Below are 17,173 nucleotides of genomic sequence, written 5' to 3' on the forward strand. Positions count from 1 at the left end.
TTTATTTAAGATGTAATAACACCTGCTGCATATTGATGAACTTAAATTAACATCACTGCCTACAGATTTAAGATGTTGTTTGTGAGTTCAAACATTATTGTTAAATATACATAATAAAAATGCATGTGTATAATTCTATTTTCAACTTTTCTTTATTTCAAGTGATAGTTTACATTTTTGTTTAAAAAAAATTAACGTTCCTTAAAGAGTGAGCATAGTGTAACGTCTCTTGTTATCTATCGTTCATTATGAAAGATGTTATTTTATATAACATCTGTTTTTTCCTATCTAATAGACAGGAAAAAACAGACACCCAACCGACTTTTCAAACAATTGCATTCCCCCCATTGACTGAGTCCACCATTAGTACCTTCACTGGCAGAGAATTCCAAATTTTTACTGTCCTTACTGTGAAGAACTCTTTCCTTCGTTGTGTATGAAATTTTCTCTCTTCTAACCTCAGAGGGTGTCCACGTGTCCTGTGTAGCAGTTTTTCGATAAACAAATCATCTGATAGATCCTTGTATTGTCCTTTTATATATTTGTAAATATTATTAATGTCCCCTCTCAGCCACCTCTTTTCGAGTGTAAAGATATCTAACCTAGTAAGCCTTTCCTCATAATCCAGTGCCTCTAACCACTTGATCAGTTTGGTGGCTCTCCTCTGAACACTTTCAAGTTCCAAGATATTTTTTTATAGTGTGGGGCCCAGAACTGTACACAATATTCAAGGTGTGACCGTACCAATGATTTGTACAGTGGCAGGATTACACTCTCATTCCTTTTCTCAATTCCCGTTTTATGCATGCTAACACCTTATTTTCTTTTGTTGCTGCACTTTGACATTGGGAACATAATCCATACACAGCAATGAATTACCTGCTTGTTGCCAGGGGTTTCATGCTTTGGGTGTCATGCTCATTGCCAGGGTTTTCATGCTTTGGGTGTCATGTGCATTGACAGGGGTTTCATGTTTTTGGTGTCATGCTCGTTGCCAGGGGTTTCATGCTTTGGGTGTCATGCTCGTTGCCAGGGGTGTTTAATGCTCTTTACCAGGGGTGTTTAGTGCTCCTTACCAAGGGTGTTTAATGAACGTTGCCAGGGGTTTAATGCACTGGCTCATTCTTCTTGCCAAGGGTGTTTAATGCTCGTTGCTAGGGTTGTTTAAAGGTCGTTGCCAGAGGTGTTTAGTGCTCATTGCCAGTGGTGAAACTTGCTGGCGCCAAAGGACAGTACTCCGCTCACTGGGCGGAGTTTTGCGAAATGACACAGTAGCGTCGTGACATCACAACGCATCCGCACTGTTTCTCAAAACTCTTTCCAGCTAGCGGATGACTATGGCTGGGAGGAAGGGGAGCAGGTAACAGCAGCATTCAAGTGCCATGGCGGACGCCCAGTGCGATTACACGGCTCGTCCGCCTCTAGAGATGGCACTGCATATAGTAATGCAAATGAGTGATTAGTAGATACAGTCCAAAACACGTCTCTAGACTATACAACATGCTAGAAGCTGTACAGCAGCTGGAAAGTTGCTGCTTGGTTAAGTATTAATGTGTGTTTGTATGTGTAATGTTGTGGTGTGTTAGACTCTGGGTCGTATCAAAAAGAAAACAAGAAAAAAACTACTGACAGTTGTCAGAGAAAGGGCATCTCTCCTGTTAACAGAGACAATGATATTGTATTCTTATCTTTTAAATACTGAAGATATGTTTGTGTAGTGTTAAAAGCAGGAAATGTCACACAGCGTCCGCTCTCACTTGACGTAAGTTCACTCACCGCGATATTCAAAATATCTGATAGACCCTTTACAGCAGACTGCTTTTCCTCTTTCTTGGCACAGGTTATTGAGAAAGATGCATCTCCCAGATGCTGTTTTGTTACTCCTGTCTTGTGGACTGAAAAAATAGCTCTTGAATTACGAGGCTTTCATTGTATTTCTTATTTTACTGCTGTAGCTTCTCGTAATAAGGCTAATTTAGATGATGAGTCCTGTAGACCTTGCTGGACCTCCCATCAATTTTTTCCTCTCTTGCTGTCATTTTAAGATTACATTTTATTAAATATTTTCCCAATGTTAAGTGTTATATGTTACATCACGAGTTAAGCCGCATGCCGTTGAGATAAAGTACTAGCACTTTAACTTTTGTTTTTTCACATGTTTATCTTAGATCAAGTTCTCTCCACTATATCGGCCTTTGTATTGACAACAGTAAAATAATGGTATTACTGGCTTGCCACATGCCAGGTTCCTAGAGTGTAGGTGGTGATCATAAAATTAATTTATGTAAAGTTTTTTATCTTAAGCTAATATATACTGTAGGCCAGATGTAATGACATCCTAGTTGGCCAAAGGTGAAGGTTCCCAGGAAAACTCAGACTTTTTTTTAAAGTGGCAATCATTTACGAGGCATGATTTTTGGTTGTGAACCCGCACCTCCTGACAATTCAGGCGTCACTACATCAGGCCCTAAATTTATAATTAGCCTGTACTCGCATTTCTGCAAATTGTACATAAAAATATTGCTTTTGCTTTCTAACTTTCTTTTGAGTTTTTTTCTATGTTTATATCATCAGTTAGTGTTGCTTATGTTGCTCTGTGATATGACATAAAGCTGCTCTCAGCATGCAGTTATATCAAATGCACAGATCCAGCACTGTTGTGTCCAAGTGCAGACAAAATAGATAACACTCACTCATTACATAATGACACCCATCCCCCCCCTCCACACACACACACATACACACACACACACACACACACACACACACACACACACACACACACTTCTAAAAAAATGAAAAAGAAAAGAAAAGCCTTCCAGCGCGCGCCAGGAAAAATGGCCGTGGTCACATACCAGAAGGGGCGTGGCCACTGCAAAATGGGTTGCGACAACATGACACACCACGTGTTTCACGTCACACATTCTTTACAGTTCAACATGCACCTTACCTGTATGATGATTTCTCACAATATGGAACCTCTGAAGAACTGTATCCTCTGAGGCAGACGGCGTCTTCAGTCGGTAATCACTATTCATGTAGAAGAACCCATCGTCCAGAAGATGACTGTTTGTATAGGAATATAAACAAGGTCAGCAACATGCAACAGTGGTTTAGCAAGACTTACATCCTGCCCCCTGTGTCACATCCTACCCCCTGTGTCACATCCTGCCCTTTGAGTCTCTCAGCTACACCATCATCTCCCTCTCGTCATATCTCAGTCACACCATCACCACCCCCTGCATCATCTCTCAGCCACACCATCACCTCCTCCTGCGACATCTCTCAGCACATTATCACCTCCCCCTGCGTCGTCACTCAGCACACCATCACCTCCCACTGCATCGTCAATCAACACACGCCATCGCACTCTGTGTCTCTGTGTGTGTGTCCCATGCGCTGGAAGCTCATGCTTCTGCTGTCAGGGAGACTGCACTGTACCTGAGCGCCCTGTGCTGGCATTCTGACAGAGAGGGCGGGATGTATTAAAATACATTGCCGCCCCTCGTCGCCTACCGCAGCGATACTATTCGCATATGTACTAACATATGCGATTAACATCGCAATGCGGTAGATGAGCCCCCCTGCGATGTTGAATGGAGATACTCACACTGCTGGTGGACGGAGGGGGACATGGAGACACACTGCTGGAGGGGGACATGGAGACACACACTGCTGGTGGGGAGAGGGGGTATGGAGACACACACTGCTTGGGGGCGGGGGACATGGAGACACACACTGCTGGTGGGGGGAGGGGGGAATGGAGACACACTCTGCTTGTGGGGGGAGGGGGACATGGAGACACTGCTGGATGGGGGACATGGAGACACACACTTCTGCTGGGGGGAGGTGGAGGACATGGAGACACACTGCTGGATGGGGACATGGAGAAACACACTGCTGGTGGGGGGAGGGGGACATGGAAAAACACTGCTGGAGGGGGACATGGAGACACATACACTGGTGGGGGGAGGGGGACATGGCGACACACTGCTGGAGGGGGACATGGAGACATACACTTCTGGTGGGGGAAGGGGGACATGGAGACACACACGGTGGGGGTGAGTTGGGCATGGAGACACACACATTGCTGGTGGGGGGAGGGTGCATGAAGACACACTGGTAGGGGGAAGTGGGACATAGAGACACACACTGGAGGGGGAGGGGGCATGGATTCACACACTGCTGGTGGGGGTATGGAGACACACAGGTGGAGGTAGGAGAACATGGAGACACACACACACTGCTGATGGGGGGTAGGGGGGCATGCAGACACACTGTTGTGAGGAGGGGAACATGGAAACACACACTGGTTATGGGGGGAGGGGGGCATGGCGACACACTGGTGGAGGGAGGGGAACATGGAGACACCTGCAGTCAGGGTCACACACAAACACAGAGGTACCCTCACCTTGATGACTTGTAGCCTCCAGCAGCTGCTCTCTCCTCTTCCACGCTGCCAGCCAGGGCCCAGGAAAAGAGCTGTAGATGCCGCTGTAGCCCCGTCCCCTGCTCGGGTCTGATAAGCATGTGCTGGACTCCACCAATCTGGGCTCAACACATGCTCCTCTGACCCTCACTGTCAGCAGGTTACTTTATGCTGCTGCTGCTCATTATCACAGAGCATGCACCCGGCCCTTCCCTAACGCGGGAGGGCGGCATCAGCAGCACATTGACGGAGGCGTGCGGGCGGAGCAGGTACGATGCCCTGGTTGGCGGCGCCCCCTTCTGCTGGGCCTGCCACGGTGCCCAGGGCATGTGCCCTGCTCGACCCCCCTTAGTTACGCCTCTGCCCAATACATAAAAGCACTTTTAATGTTTGTCGGGTGTGGTATATTAGGTCGGTATGCATCTGGTGTACATTCATCAGGTCGACACAAGAATACAATATGTTTAGCATGCCGTCAGTTACAATGTCGATATCCTTCGTGTCTACACAGATGTAATGTCAACATGATAGAATGTCGACCTAATGTCTCTGGTGGCCCAGGGGTCACTTACCTGGTCTCCAGCACTTTCTTCCAGGTCCCGGCAGTAATGTGAGGCGTTTTGGTGCAGACGGGTGATTCAGCTGTGTGCTGGTATCTTACCCCAATTTGTAACCCTCCCCCTAGTGCAGTGGCATAACTATAAATTAGCCGCCCCTTCACCTAAAAAGTTTCAGGCGCTCCCCGCCCCATGGTACCTGCTCATTGCCAGGGGTTCTACTCATTGTCAGGGGGTTCCCACTATCCCCCCGATCACCTCCGCGGGTCTGTGGTACTGTCGTTCCTGCCCCCATTGAAAATGTCCTGCTTGCTGTCAGCGGGTTCTGCTAGTTGTCAGGGAATTTAACACACTCACCCCCTCCGGCCGCTGCTGCGAGTCTGCGGTACTGATGTACCTAACCCCATTAAAAATGTCCCTCTCAAAATGGCCACGCTATTTTGAAAGGACATTTTCAATGGGGGCAAGTGCGACCGGACCGCAAACCAGTATCTCCAGGCCGTGGCATAGCAATAGCCCCCACAGACCCCCAGCTCCAACAAGCCTCCCAGTGCCTCCAAGCCACCGCGGGGTCTGTGGGGGTTATTGCTACGCCACTGCCCTAGTGCCTAGCCCTAACTCCCCTGCAGCCTAACCTTCTTGGTGGCGCAGGGGGAGGCCTTCACATGGCGACATTTTGGATGTCAACATTGTGAACATGTTAACATTTTAATTATGTTGATGTGGTGCCTGTGGACATGATGAACCATGTGAACATTCTAATGACGACATAATGAATGTCGACATAATTACTATCGACCATTTGATTGGGTACTATTTTTGTCACCCCTCCTCTTCCCCATATACAAACAGGTTAGAGTAGTCTGGACCCTTCAGATAACAACAGAATGACCATGGACCAGTGAGTGCAGTACATACAGTACATGAATTACAATATTTGCCAACTGGATTTCCCACCATACCAGATCAATATATGATTGTGACTGCTGATTGTTTGACGTCTGGCAATGTGTGAAAAATAGGCACATTTCCCAACATATATGATATGTGTCTGTAGCTTTGCGCTGTGACATTCAGGATTCCGATTGTTGCCTTGTCTCCGATAAACAGCATTCTAAGTTCAGAATTTTCAAATTGTAAAAATTAGAGATGAGCGGGTTCGGGTCCCAGAGATCTGAACCGTACCGAACTTCACCATTCGAGTCCGGTTTCTGAGCCCGGCTCGGGTTTTCCTGCCTGACTCGGAAACCCGAACGAGGCAAAACGCCATGATCTTGCTGTTGAATTCTCACAGGATTTGGATTCCATATAAGGAGCCGCGCGTCGCGACCATTTTCACTCCAGTCTCAGAGAGTGTAGTGAGAGGACTTGTCTCCGTCCTCAGTGTCTGTGTGGCGGCGGGAAAGTGGGGTGGCGAGTCTTGTGCTGTGTTGTGCTGCTCAGTCCAGTCCAGTGTAGTCAGTGTATTGTGCTGTATCAGTCCAGCCAGTCACAGTGTTGGTATCCTCTGCTGCTATATGTCCCCAGTGCTACTGGCTGCTGTATAAGTCCCTTGCATTTTTGCTGTGTTGTCTTGCATCAGACCAGGGGTAGTGTCTTGTGCAGCATCAGTCCAGTGACCAGTCAGAGTGGTGGTGTCCTCTGCTGCCATATATCCAGTGTAGGTGTATAAGTCCCTTTCAGTGGTGCTGTGTTGTCCTGTATCAGACCAGTGGTAGTGTCCTGGCAATCAGTCATTCCAGTGACCAGTCAGTCACAGTGGTATACGCTGCTGCTATATGTCCACTGCTGACGTATAATAATAATAATAATAATAATAATAATAATAACAACAAGAAGTCCCTCACAGTGTTGCTGTGTTGTGCTGCATCAGACCAGTGGTAGTGTCCTGGCCATCAGTCATTCCAGTGATAAGGCAGTCACAGTGGTATACGCTGCTGCTATATGTCCACTGCTGTCCTGTGCATCAGCATCAGCCATCAGTCATTCCTGTGCCGCATATTGTGTTATATAAATAACGGAGAACAAAAATTTGGAGGATAAAATATGGAAAGATCAAGAACCACTTCCTCCTAGTGCTGAAGCTGCTGCCACTAGCCATGACATACTGTAGACAACGAAATGCCATCAACGTCGTCTGCCAAGGCCGATGCCCAATGTGATAGTAGAGGCATGTAAAATCCAAAAAGGCAAAGTTCAGTAAAAAGACCCCAAAAAATAAATTTTAATGGTCTGAGGAGAAATGTAAACTTGCCAATATACCATTTACGACACGGAGTTGCAAGGAACGGCTGAGGCCCTGGCCTATGTTCATGGCTATTGGTTCAGCTTCACATGAGGATGGAATCCCTCGTAACTGAGGCCTTGAAATTTATGTTGGTGTTAGACGTGCATCCGGTATCCGCCATTAGTGCAGTGGGATTTAGACAATTGATGGAGGTATTGTGTCCCTGGTACCAAATCCCATCTAGATTCCACTTCACTAGGCAGGCGATAGCGAGACTTTGCCATTTAATTCCATTGATTTGGACGTATACTTATTAATTCCAATGATCTTGCCAATTAATTCCAGTGATTTGGACGTATAATTACAGTGATTTGGACGTATAATTATTAATTACAGTGATCTTGCCAATTAATTCCAGTGATTTGGACGTATAATTACAATGATTTGGACGTATAATTATTAATTACAGTGATCTTGCCAATTAATTCCAGTGATTTTGACGTATAATTACAGTGATCTTGCCAATTAATTCCAGTGATTTGGACGTATAATTCCAGTGGGAATTGTTTGTGTTGCTTGGCTTAGTCATACAGCTACCTCATTGCACCTCTTCGACATCTTTGCATGAGGTGCTGTTTGGGGACTAGTTTTTGAAAAGTGCCATCCTGTGTGACATTGCCGTATGAGTCCAGGGATACTGTTGTATTAGTCCTGGGGTACTGCCGTATAATTTCACCAATTGCAGATTTTTTTTAATGTGACTGGAGCGTGCTGGAGATGCTATCAGTGGACCGAACAATTGCGGCCCACTTTCGACATTCAGCCACTGCGTGACACTACTAGATGGGTGGTTGTGTCACTTAGCTTAGTCATACAGCAACTCAAAATGACCCCCACTGGCCCCTGATTTGTTTTTGGGGTTTCTACACAGTGATCAGCCTATGTGTCTATCAAACACACATGGCTGATCGCAGGGGTCAGATCCGAACTAAGCCTTTACTGCCAACAGGCAGAGAAGGCTTTGCAGGAGTTGGGGAACCAGAGGGAAGCCCAGATAACGCTATCTCAATGCTATTGCTTTCTCCACTGGATAAAAAAAATGAATACCCATTGTATTATAATAACACGTCTTCATTCTCTAGGGAACCTGTATCCACCAGTTGCTGCTCAGGATCTAGAGGTTTCAAAGGGCGGATATCTTGAAAAGCGCAGAAAAGGTAAGCACGTTTTGAGTCTTCATTTTCAATGGTTGAAAAAACAGATATAGAATAATAATAAAAAAACAAACAAAAAAATCTTGATAATACAATGTGTACAGTGTTTGGTAAGTCATCATTAAATAGAACATGTCTACTGCAGAAATGTAATCTAATAGTTGAGCGGAGCAGTGGTTCCCAAACTGTGCGCTTAGGCTCTTACAGGGGTGCCTTGGGTTGGTGGGCCAGGACCAAATCAAATTAGTTATGGTCAAAGTGATAGGCAAAACCAGTGCTTGTGCCTGCCAATCATAAAATATTGTGGATAATACGAAGCACAACTCTGTACACCACCACATAACTGACCCTAAGGATAATAAGCAAACACAGTTGTGATGACACTGTAGAATGTGCGGATTAGGAACAATCAAAATATTTTCACCAATTTACTCCGGTTTTCGACGTAAGCACAACTTGCAAATTCAGGAGAAAACAACAACCAAAATGACTGAACTCACACACTCCATAACATGACTAGTGACACCATCGATTGACAATACGCAAGAAAACTCGATTCTTAGTCATTTTGAAATTTGCGTCGAAAAACGTTTTGGCGATAAGGTGTGAAAACAAATCGCACACCAACACGATTCTTAATTTGCGCTGTTCAAAAATATGTAAATGCCACAGCTGGCTGGATTTTTATTGGGTGGCTTTGCAAATGTCAGCGGCAGTGGCCCTATGATATCGCAGCCTGGGCATAGGAAGTAATTATGCTAGCCAGACATCAGACCAACTTTCCTCCAACTCTCCAAACCACCAACCGTCCAACTTGTCTGTCCAACTAAAACAGTACTCCACATACCTAACCAACTTTCATCAGATCAGCCAACCTCTCAACTGTTTCAGCAGACTAGCTAGCTTCTCTCCAACTTGTGATGTCACAGAAGTAGGCGGGCAGTGCCTGCCTGGCTACTACTTCTCTCCTCCTACACCCTGCTCCCCTCTTCTTCCCATGCTCAGCTACCCTCTCCTGATGCCCAGCTCTTATCTCCCTCCTGACATGCCCAGTTCCTGCCTGTTTCCTTCGATGCCCAGGGGACAGAAACAGGCATGCAGCATGGCTAATTCAGCAGCAGCGTCTCAGGTCCTTCTTTCTCTACTGCCGCAGCTATCCTGATCTTCCTCCAGGCTCCCGCTGACCTCTGCTGTTGACAGGGGTCCCATGGTGACAGAGGCAGGCTGGCAACAATAATATACTTGCGCATCTGCCCCTGATCCTCCTCCCTCTGAGCCACTGCTGGGGGTCCCTTTGTGACAGGGATAGCCTGGAAGCAGTGATGGACTGCCGGAGGTGCCCCTGATCTTCCTCCCGGCTCCCACTGACCTCCGCAGCTGAAAGGGGTTCCGTGGTGACAGTGGCAGTCTGGCAGCAGTAATGTACTGCCTTGGCTGCCCCTGTTCTTCCTCCCGGCTCCTGCTGACAGGGCTCCCGTGGTGACAGGAGCAGCCTGGCAGCAGTGATGTACTGCCGCAGCTGCCCCTGATTCTCCCGCTATGCCTCCACCACTGCTGGGGTTCCTGTGGTGAGCAGCAGTCCGGCAGGCATGATAGAGAAAAAGTGTCCAGTGTCCACTTACTTATCGTCCAGTTGGGGGGAAAGTTCCCATACACCTGAACGACCAGTTGGGAAAAATCAAACCGTTTGGGGCGTTTTTCAGCCCGTGGGAGCAAACACCTGATTATTGTTTGCTTCCACACACTGCCCAACTATCGTTCCAGCAGCCAACTAGTTGGCTGGTTGGATCGATATCATCCTGATGTATGGCTAAAATAAGACGCTGTAGACAAGGGCGTAAACAGAACTTTGTATGCCCCATAGCAGCAAATTGAAGGGGCCCCTGTACCAATGATTCTTGAGAGACACCTCTCCGCAGCAGTTATTAGTTTTATGCCCCATAATAATACCCTAGTTCATTTTCTGAACCATAGTAGTGCCCTAGTTTATTTTATGAACCATGGAAGTTCCCTAGTTCACATTTTGTCACATTGTAGGCAGGGCTGGTTCTAGACCTTGTGCCCAGGGCGAATATGTCCTTTGGTGCCCTCCACCCCATTTACAAAAGGGACAGTGCATGCCTGAGGCACGCAGCAAAAATATAGGGGCATGGCTTCATGCACAGTAGGGTCCATCAGTCACATTACACCACACAGTAGTACCCCTTGTACACATAATGCCATGTTAGAGCCCCTTACACGTATTACACCACAGTAGTACAGAGCCTCTTATACACATTATATCAGGTAAAGCCCCATGTACACATTATGCCAGGTAGAGCCCCTTTTCTACACATTATGCTAGGTAGAGTCCCTTATATGCACGTTACGCCAGGTAGAGCCCCTTACACGAAGTAGAGCCCCTTCCACACGTTACATCAGGTAGAGCCCCTTACAAACATTGCACCAAGTAGAGCCCCTTACACATGTTGCACCAGGTAGAGCCCCTTATACACATTTCACCAGGTAGAGCTCCTTATACACATTAAACCACATAAAGCCCTTTAACACATTGCACCAGGCAGAGCCAGTTACACACATTACTCCAGGTAGAGCCTCATACACACATTGTGCCAGGTAGAGCCCCTTATACATGTTGCGCCAGGTAGAGCCCCTTATACTCAGTATGCCATGTGGAGCTTTTTATACATGTTGCACCAGGTAGAGCCCCTCTATAGAGAGAGAGAGAGAGAGAGAGTGGGTGTGTGAGTGTGTGTCTATGTGTGTGATCACTCACCACATAGTAGGGTCCAGCCGCACCACTAAGATAGTCCATGCTTGCACTTGCTACACTCTTCATACCTCCCTTCCACCCAGAGGTGGCTGGAAGTGGGACAAGTTAGTATGGGGGTGCCAGTGGGGGACTGCAGCCACACCCTCTGGCAGCAGCCCCCCGGGCTTCTGCCCTGCTAGCCCGCACTTAAAACCTCCACTGATTGTTGGGCTGTCAGTACACATAATGCAACGCAGTGCCCCCACTTCACATTATAACATACAGTGCCCCCTGTTCATACTGTGCTACATTAGAGTGCCCTCCAGTTCAAATTAAGCCATGTTACAGTGCCCCCATTAAATATTATGCCACATTACAGTGCGCCCAGTTCTTATTATGTAATATTATAGTGTCCTCCACATTACAATGAACAGATCAGATTATGCCACATTACAGTGCCTTTCCGTTCATATTGCGCCACATTACAGTGACCTCCAGTTCAAATTATGCCACATTCTAGTGCCCCCTTACCATTATAACATCCACTACACACTCCTCTCACTGAAAATATAATGTCACACAATTCAGGCATGGCAGTGGATCAGACCCAACTGCTTAGCAGACAAATCTGGGAAATTGATATGCAACTTTATAACCTGGGTCCAGGCCCCCCTGAGGCTCTGGGCCCCATAGCAGTGGCACCCTTTACACACACTTTAATAATGGAGACATTGCAGCTGCATACCGAATCGCATTTGCAGCCTCAAACACGCCCCCAAAATGCTTGTGTCATGCCTGCATTTTGCCACCATCTCCGTTACCGCCCCCTAATGGTACCTGACGATCAATCACTTTGTAAATAAATCCTCTCTGCGATCACCATTGCATGACCATTGCTAATACTTAGGGGCAATTCAGACCTGATCGCTGGGCTGCGTTTTTTGCTGCCCTGTGATCAGATATTGTCGCTGCCTACAGGGGGAGGGGGAAATCGCTGTGCCGGTGTGCGATCGCTTTTGTAGCAGAGCTGCTCAAACATCAGTTTGTGCAGTCTCTGCTCACTCCAGGACTTACTCAGCCCCTGTGATTGTTTTAAGCTGATCGGGGCCGGAGCTGATGTCAGACACCCGCCCTGAAAACGACTGATCCCGCCTGCGTTTTTCCGGACACTCCTGTAAAATGGTCAGTTGCCACCACAAATGGCCTCTTCCTGTCAATCACCTTGCAAACACCCGTGCGCTTCGACATTTTTGCCCCATCCCGTCGCTAAGCACCGATGCACGGTGCAGTCGTCTGACACGCCGACGCATTGCAGTGCATACGCATGCACAATTCAGATCTGATGGCATGCTGTGCGAAAATGCACGGCAGCGGTCAGGTCTGAATTATCCCATTAGACATATGCACAGACCACTGATAATCGCTAAACTGCGAAACAATCAGGTTTGCATACATCTCTGAATTAGGTCCTAAGTATGGAGTCAGACATACAGACATGCCATAAAACTGCTACATAACCACGGATCCTCAAAATTCCCCTCTAAATATGCTTGGGGACACTGTGAGCGATCTCACAGAAGGAGACATGCACGCACGCAGTGAGGCATCCGTGCATCAGTTTTACAGTATGTACATTTGGAATCAGGCACCTAGTCAGACCCTGGGAAGCTAATATAGGAACTATGGTTGCTGTCAGCTATTGAACAGACGAGCGGTACAGTAGACAAATGCAGAAATTCAGTAAATAAAATAGGTTGCTAAAGGCATATCTCAAGTGAGAAGTATCAAATTAGGCTGTCCCCTTCTGTACGAAAGTCCAAATAAAAACTGTGACATGTGTGATTGCTTAATCTTGATTAATAACTCATATAAGTGCTGAACTACTACCAGCAACTTCATTCCATTTGGCATCACAATTAGTGATGAGCACCGGAAATTTTTCGGGTTTTGTGTTTTGGTTTTGGGTTCGGTTCCGCGGCCGTGTTTTGGGTTCGAACGTGTTTTGGATTTGGGTGTTTTTTTTTAAAAAACCCTAAAAAACAGCTTAAATCATAGAATTTGGGGGTCATTTTGATCCCAAAGTATTTTCTCTATCGTCCTAGTGGATGCTGGGGCTCCTGAAAGGACCATGGGGAATAGCGGCTCCGCAGGAGACAGGGCACAAAAAGTAAAGCTTTTCCAGATCAGGTGGTGTGCACTGGCTCCTCCCCCTATGACCCTCCTCCAGACTCCAGTTAGATTTTTGTGCCCGGCCGAGAAGGGTGCAATTCTAGGTGGCTCTCATAAAGAGCTGCTTAGAGAAAGTTTAGCTTAGGTTTTTTATTTTACAGTGATTCCTGCTGGCAACAGGATCACTGCAACGAGGGACAGAGGGGAGAAGAAGTGAACTCACCTGCGTGCAGGATGGATTGGCTTCTTGGCTACTGGACATCAGCTCCAGAGGGACGATCACAGGTACAGCCTGGATGGTCACCGGAGCCGCGCCGCCGGCCCCCTTGCAGATGCTGAAGTAAGAAGAGGTCCAGAATCGGCGGCTGAAGACTCCTGCAGTCTTCTAAAGGTAGCGCACAGCACTGCAGCTGTGCGCCATTTTCCTCTCAGCACACTTCACACGCAGTCACTGAGGGTGCAGGGCGCTGGGGGGGGGCGCCCTGGGAGGCAAATGAAAACCTATTAAAAGGCTAAAAATACCTCACATATAGCCCCCAGAGGCTATATGGAGATATTTAACCCCTGCCTGGATTCACAAAATAGCGGGAGACGAGCCCGCCGGAAAAGGGGCGGGGCCTATCTCCTCAGCACACGGCGCCATTTCCTCTCACAGCTCCGCTGGTCAGGACGGCTCCCAGGTCTCTCCCCTGCACTGCACTACAGAAACAGGGTAAAACAGAGAGGGGGGGCAAATTTAATGGCAATTTTTTGATATATATAAAGCAGCTATAAGGGAGCACTTATTATAAGGCTATCCCTGTCATATATAGCGCTTTTTTTGGTGTGTGCTGGCAGACTCTCCCTCTGTCTCCCCAAAGGGCTAGTGGGTCCTGTCTTCGTGTAGAGCATTCCCTGTGTGTCTGCTGTGTGTCGGTACGTGTGTGTCGACATGTATGAGGACGATATTGGTGTGGAGGCGGAGCAATTGCCAAATATGGGGATGTCACCTCCTAGGGGGTCGACACCAGAATGGATGCCTTTATTTGTGGAATTACGGGATAGCGTCAACTCGCTTAAGCAGTCGTTTGACGACATGAGGCGGCCGGACAATCAATTAGTGCCTGTCCAGGCGCCTCAAACACCGTCAGGGGCTGTGAAACGCCCTTTGCCTCAGTCGGTCGACACAGACCCAGACACAGGCACTGATTCCAGTGGTGACGGTGACGAATCAACCGTATTTTCCAGTAGGGCCACACGTTATATGATTTTGGCAATGAAGGAGGCGTTACATTTAGCTGATACTACAGGTACCACTAAACAGGGTATTATGTGGGGTGTGAAAAAACTACCTATAGTTTTTCCTGAATCAGAAGAATTAAATGACGTGTGTGATGAAGCGTGGGTTGCCCCTGATAAAAAGCTGATAATTTCAAAGAAATTATTGGCATTATACCCTTTCCCGCCAGAGGTTAGGGAGCGCTGGGAAACACCTCCTAGGGTGGACAAGGCGCTAACACGCTTATCTAAACAAGTGGCGTTACCCTCTCCAGAGACGGCCGCACTTAAAGATCCATCAGATAGGAGGATGGAAAATATCCAAAAAAGTATATACACACATGCAGGTGTTATACTACGACCAGCTATAGCGACTGCCTGGATGTGCAGTGCTGGGGTAGTTTGGTCAGAGTCCCTGATTGAAAATATTGATACCCTGGACAGGGACAATATTTTACTGTCGTTAGAACAAATAAAGGATGCATTTCTTTATATGCGTGATGCACAGAGGGATATCTGCACACTGGCATCACGGGTAAGTGCTATGTCCATTTCGGCCAGAAGAGCTTTATGGACGCGACAGTGGACAGGCGATGCGGATTCAAAACGGCATATGGAAGTTTTGCCGTATAAAGGGGAGGAGTTATTTGGAGTCGGTCTATCAGATTTGGTGGCCACGGCTACAGCCGGGAAATCCACCTTTCTACCTCAAGTCACTCCCCAACAGAAAAAGGCACCGACTTTTCAACCGCAGCCCTTTCGTTCCTTTAAAAATAAGAGAGCAAAGGGCTATTCATATCTGCCACGAGGCAGAGGTCGAGGGAAGAGACAGCAACAGGCAGCTCCTTCCCAGGAACAGAAGCCCTCCCCGGCTTCTACAAAAGCCTCAGCATGACGCTGGGGCTTCTCAAGCGGACTCGGGGACGGTGGGCGGTCGTCTCAAAAATTACAGCGCGCAGTGGGCTCACTCGCAGGTAGATCCCTGGATCCTGCAGATAATATCTCAGGGGTACAGGTTGGAATTAGAGACAGATCCACCTCGCCGTTTCCTGAAGTCTGCTTTACCAACGTCCCCCTCCGAAAGGGAGACGGTTTTGGAAGCCATTCACAAGCTGTACTCTCAGCAGGTGATAGTCAAGGTACCTCTTCTACAACAAGGGAAGGGGTATTATTCCACTCTATTTGTGGTACCGAAGCCGGATGGCTCGGTAAGGCCTATTCTAAATCTGAAGTCCTTGAACCTGTACATAAAGAAGTTCAAGTTCAAGATGGAGTCACTCAGAGCAGTGATAGCGAACCTGAAAGAAGGGGACTTTATGGTATCCTTGGACATCAAGGATGCGTATCTCCACGTTCCAATTTACCCCTCACACCAGGGGTACCTCAGGTTCGTTGTACAAAACTGTCACTATCAGTTTCAGACGCTGCCGTTTGGTTTGTCCACGGCACCTCGGGTCTTTACAAAGGTAATGGCCGAGATGATGATTCTTCTTCGAAGAAAAGGCGTATTAATTATCCCATACTTGGACGATCTCCTAATAAGGGCAAGGTCCAGAGAACAGCTAGAGATGGGATTAGCACTATCTCAAGAGGTGCTAAAGCAGCACGGATGGATTCTGAATATTCCAAAATCCCAATTAATGCCGACAACTCGTCTGCTGTTCCTAGGGATGATTCTGGACACGGTTCAGAAAAAGGTTTTTCTTCCCGAGGAAAAAGCCAAGGAGTTATCCGACCTGGTCAGGAACCTCCTAAAACCAGGAAAGGTGTCTGTACATCAATGCACAAGAGTCCTGGGAAAAATGGGGGCTTCTTACGAAGCAATTCCATTCGGCAGATTCCATGCAAGAATTTTCCAAAGGGATCTGTTGGACAAATGGTCAGGGTCGCATCTTCAGATGCACCTGCGGATAACCCTGTCTCCAAGGACAAGGGTATCTCTTCTGTGGTGGTTGCAGAGGGCTCATCTATTGGAGGGCCGCAGATTCGGCATACAGGATTGGATCCTGGTGACCACGGACGCCAGCCTGAGAGGCTGGGGAGCAGTCACACAAGGAAGAAACTTCCAGGGAGTGTGGTCGAGCCTGGAAAAGTCTCTTCACATAAACATTCTGGAACTAAGAGCAATCTACAATGCTCTAAGCCAGGCGGAACCTCTGCTTCAAGGAAGACCGGTGTTGATCCAGTCGGACAACATCACGGCAGTCGCCCATGTAAACAGACAGGGAGGCACAAGAAGAAGGAGTGCAATGGCAGAAGCTGCCAGGATCCTTCGCTGGGCGGAGAATCACGTGATAGCACTGTCAGCAGTGTTCATCCCGGGCGTGGACAACTGGGAAGCAGACTTCCTCAGCAGACACGATCTTCACCCGGGAGAGTGGGGACTTCATCCAGAAGTTTTCCACATGCTAATAAACCGTTGGGAAAGACCAATGGTGGACATGATGGCGTCTCGCCTCAACAAAAAACTGGACAGGTATTGCGCCAGGTCAAGAGATCCGCAGGCAATAGCTGTGGACGCGCTGGTAACACCTTGGGTGTACCAGTCGGTGTATGTGTTTCCTCCTC

The 17,173-nt window shown here is 47.6% G+C and overlaps 1 protein-coding gene across 1 annotated transcript in view; it reads left to right on the forward strand.

Moving 5' to 3' along the window:
* Positions 1-17,173, forward strand: part of SKAP2 (src kinase associated phosphoprotein 2) — a 678,462-nt gene that overhangs the window by 433,324 nt on the left and 227,965 nt on the right. The window contains exon 5 of the mRNA XM_063921995.1: positions 8,356-8,430. Coding sequence (XP_063778065.1) covers positions 8,356-8,430 — 75 coding nt within the window. The remainder of the gene's footprint in view (positions 1-8,355; positions 8,431-17,173) is intronic.

This window comes from Pseudophryne corroboree, chromosome 5, assembly GCF_028390025.1.
Source record: "Pseudophryne corroboree isolate aPseCor3 chromosome 5, aPseCor3.hap2, whole genome shotgun sequence".
NCBI classification, from domain to species: Eukaryota; Metazoa; Chordata; class Amphibia; order Anura; family Myobatrachidae; genus Pseudophryne; species Pseudophryne corroboree.